The sequence below is a fragment of the Tubulanus polymorphus genome, chromosome 1, assembly GCF_964204645.1.
Source record: "Tubulanus polymorphus chromosome 1, tnTubPoly1.2, whole genome shotgun sequence".
In the NCBI taxonomy this organism is placed as follows: Eukaryota; Metazoa; Nemertea; class Palaeonemertea; order Tubulaniformes; family Tubulanidae; genus Tubulanus; species Tubulanus polymorphus.
Window position 1 is genome coordinate 18,166,455 of NC_134025.1, and position 2,393 is coordinate 18,168,847.

Consider the following 2,393-nt stretch of genomic DNA (forward strand, 5'->3'; position numbering starts at 1 on the left):
GCACCAAATTTCTGTTTCGTAGACAAACTTTGTTGCTAGCAATAACTATTCCCAGGGAATATATTTGATCCTAGCTATAAGATATGCTAATTAGGTTCAATGTCATGGAAACTCAGATCCTCACAAAATTTATCCCATAATTCATTTCGTTGCTATGAGACAATAGAAACAACAACAACCATTCCAGACGAAAATGCAGAATGAATGACAAGATGAATGTTGAAAATAAAGCTCCTCTTCCTGCAAAATCGTGGAAGAGAGGCATAAATTTCTCCCAGAAAGAAATCAGCATAATTTTAGAGCTGTGTTCCGAGAATGCCTCATTATTGCGATCAACGTTGAATAATGATGTGACGATTAAATCAAAGCAAGAGGTCTGGAGTAGAATTACTGATGCAGTAAATAGTATTGGGGTTTGTCGGAGGGAGGTGAACGATATCAAATTAAAATGGAAAACGATGCAAGCAGAGGCTAAGAAAAAGTCAATTACGCACGCAAGAGATAGCAAACAGACAGGCGGTGGACCGCAACCTAATAATATCTCAGAGACGGATATTAAGAGAATCATATAGCTCTACAGTGGAAATCCTTCTTGGAACGGTATCCCCGGTGGTGGTGTGGAAAGCCAGGCACCAGTGATACTAGATGATTCTCTTGTTGGTAAGTTTTCATTTTCTTAGTTTATCAATTGCCGAATTTTCACTCAAAATAGGCTCAAACCATTTTAGGCTAATGCATTTCTGAATTTAATCGTAGGCCCTTGGCTATTGCTTTAATAAAGTCGAGATTATTGGGAGAACAAATAAAAAACCACCGTAGATTTGTAGAAATAGTTTATTTCCTGACGGTTTCGAGCTTAATAAACCTCATCTTCAGAGAAACAATAAATTGTTCCTCCTGAAGCTGAGACTCTGAAGTTTAGTTTTAAGCTCGAAACCGTCAGGAAATAAACTAATTCTACAAATCTACGGTGGGTTTTTATTCGTTAACTACTGGGTTTATATCAATTCACTACAGTCATACTAAATGAATTGTTGGCAATAGGTTCACTAGGAAGCAAACCTAGGGCCTAGGCTTAATCCCCAACTGCACCATACCTTGGCTTTCCTTAATCGAACCACACGCCAGCCCAGAGTCAATCCTGTTTTCCCAAAATCTGACCATCAAAATAATCCAAAAGTATCGCTTTAGGTCTACGTCACGCAGGTTTAGACTTAACATGATGATCTGTTTGAAGAGTTCATGGCTGTGTTCACACCCATCTCATTCATCTTTATAAACCAAAAAGTCCAACAAAGTAGATTGGAATGCTCAAATGATTCGATATAGGCCTAATCAGTCCTTTGCAGGCTTTTACTTTACTGCATGCAGGCCTCACATGGATTGGAGACTTGCCTTAATACACCGCCCTCCACAGTTTCAGATCATTTAATTGATCCATTCCTCTGCACTAGATTACATATGGTTTTGAATAAATGTACCATAGGCTCGATCAATTATTATAACTGCAATGTTGTGGAATTTATCAATCGTATTGCTTTTAAGCTACTTCCAACGAATGATTATTCATTCTGTGATCAAAACTTTTTTTTAAATTATTCAACCAAATTAATAGTTTTCATGACAAACTTTTCCATTTGTCACTAGCATGCGACAAAACTGACAAAACTATAAAAAATAATGGATATTAGTATAAAAGACTCCTGCGAGTGAGAAATAAATATGTTTCTTTATTATTTTAGAAATCGATCTGAATAAACTCATGCTTGGACTGAGTGCAGACAAGCAGATTATATCAGTGGATGATCAGTTTATCGTTCCGAGTACATCCACTGCTGATCAACTGACGGAACAAACCTCAATCGACACAGCAACCGAGCCACAATCAGAACCCGTTGCTTCTTCATCTTCATCTATTAAAGGTAACTTTCACTTTGAATCCAGGAAGAAAGACACTCTAAATATTTGGATGGATATATGAAAGCTGTGGGTACTGGAGTGTGTAATGGGTAGTGTAGTGTGATCTGTATGCATTTGTGGCCAGCACACAGATCACATTATTCATTGGGGTTTGGTCCAGGACTCGCGAGATTTTCAACAACACGGGAGTAACGTGTAATAAATGATGACTTGAATTGCATGACTACCTACCACCCTTCATTATTGTTGGAAAACTAAACGTTCGGCACTGACTAAAAATTAGTAATAACATTTCAGAATTTTAACTTAGGTTCTATCTCATTTTTATTTTACAATTGCGATTGGTATAATTCTTTTTAAACGGCCGTTAAGGCTTCATGTTTCGTCTGCAATTCACTGCAAATAGTTACGCAACTACGCACATTTCAGTGTTTTTGGCAGCTGTACACTCAATCGGCACCGTTCGCGACTAG

General features: G+C 37.7%; 1 protein-coding gene across 1 annotated transcript; it reads left to right on the forward strand.

Moving 5' to 3' along the window:
* Positions 1–212: 212 nt before the first annotated feature.
* Positions 213–572, forward strand: LOC141907955 (nuclear apoptosis-inducing factor 1-like). The gene has a single exon (XM_074797724.1). The coding sequence runs from the start codon at positions 213–215 to the stop codon at positions 570–572; it is 360 nt and encodes a 119-aa protein (XP_074653825.1).
* The last annotated feature ends 1,821 nt before the right edge of the window (positions 573–2,393 follow it).

Excerpts from the sequence above, each read along its gene's own strand:
- LOC141907955 (XM_074797724.1), top strand. The coding sequence starts at position 213 with ATGAATGTTGAAAATAAAGCTCCTCTTCCTGCAAAATCGTGGAAGAGA.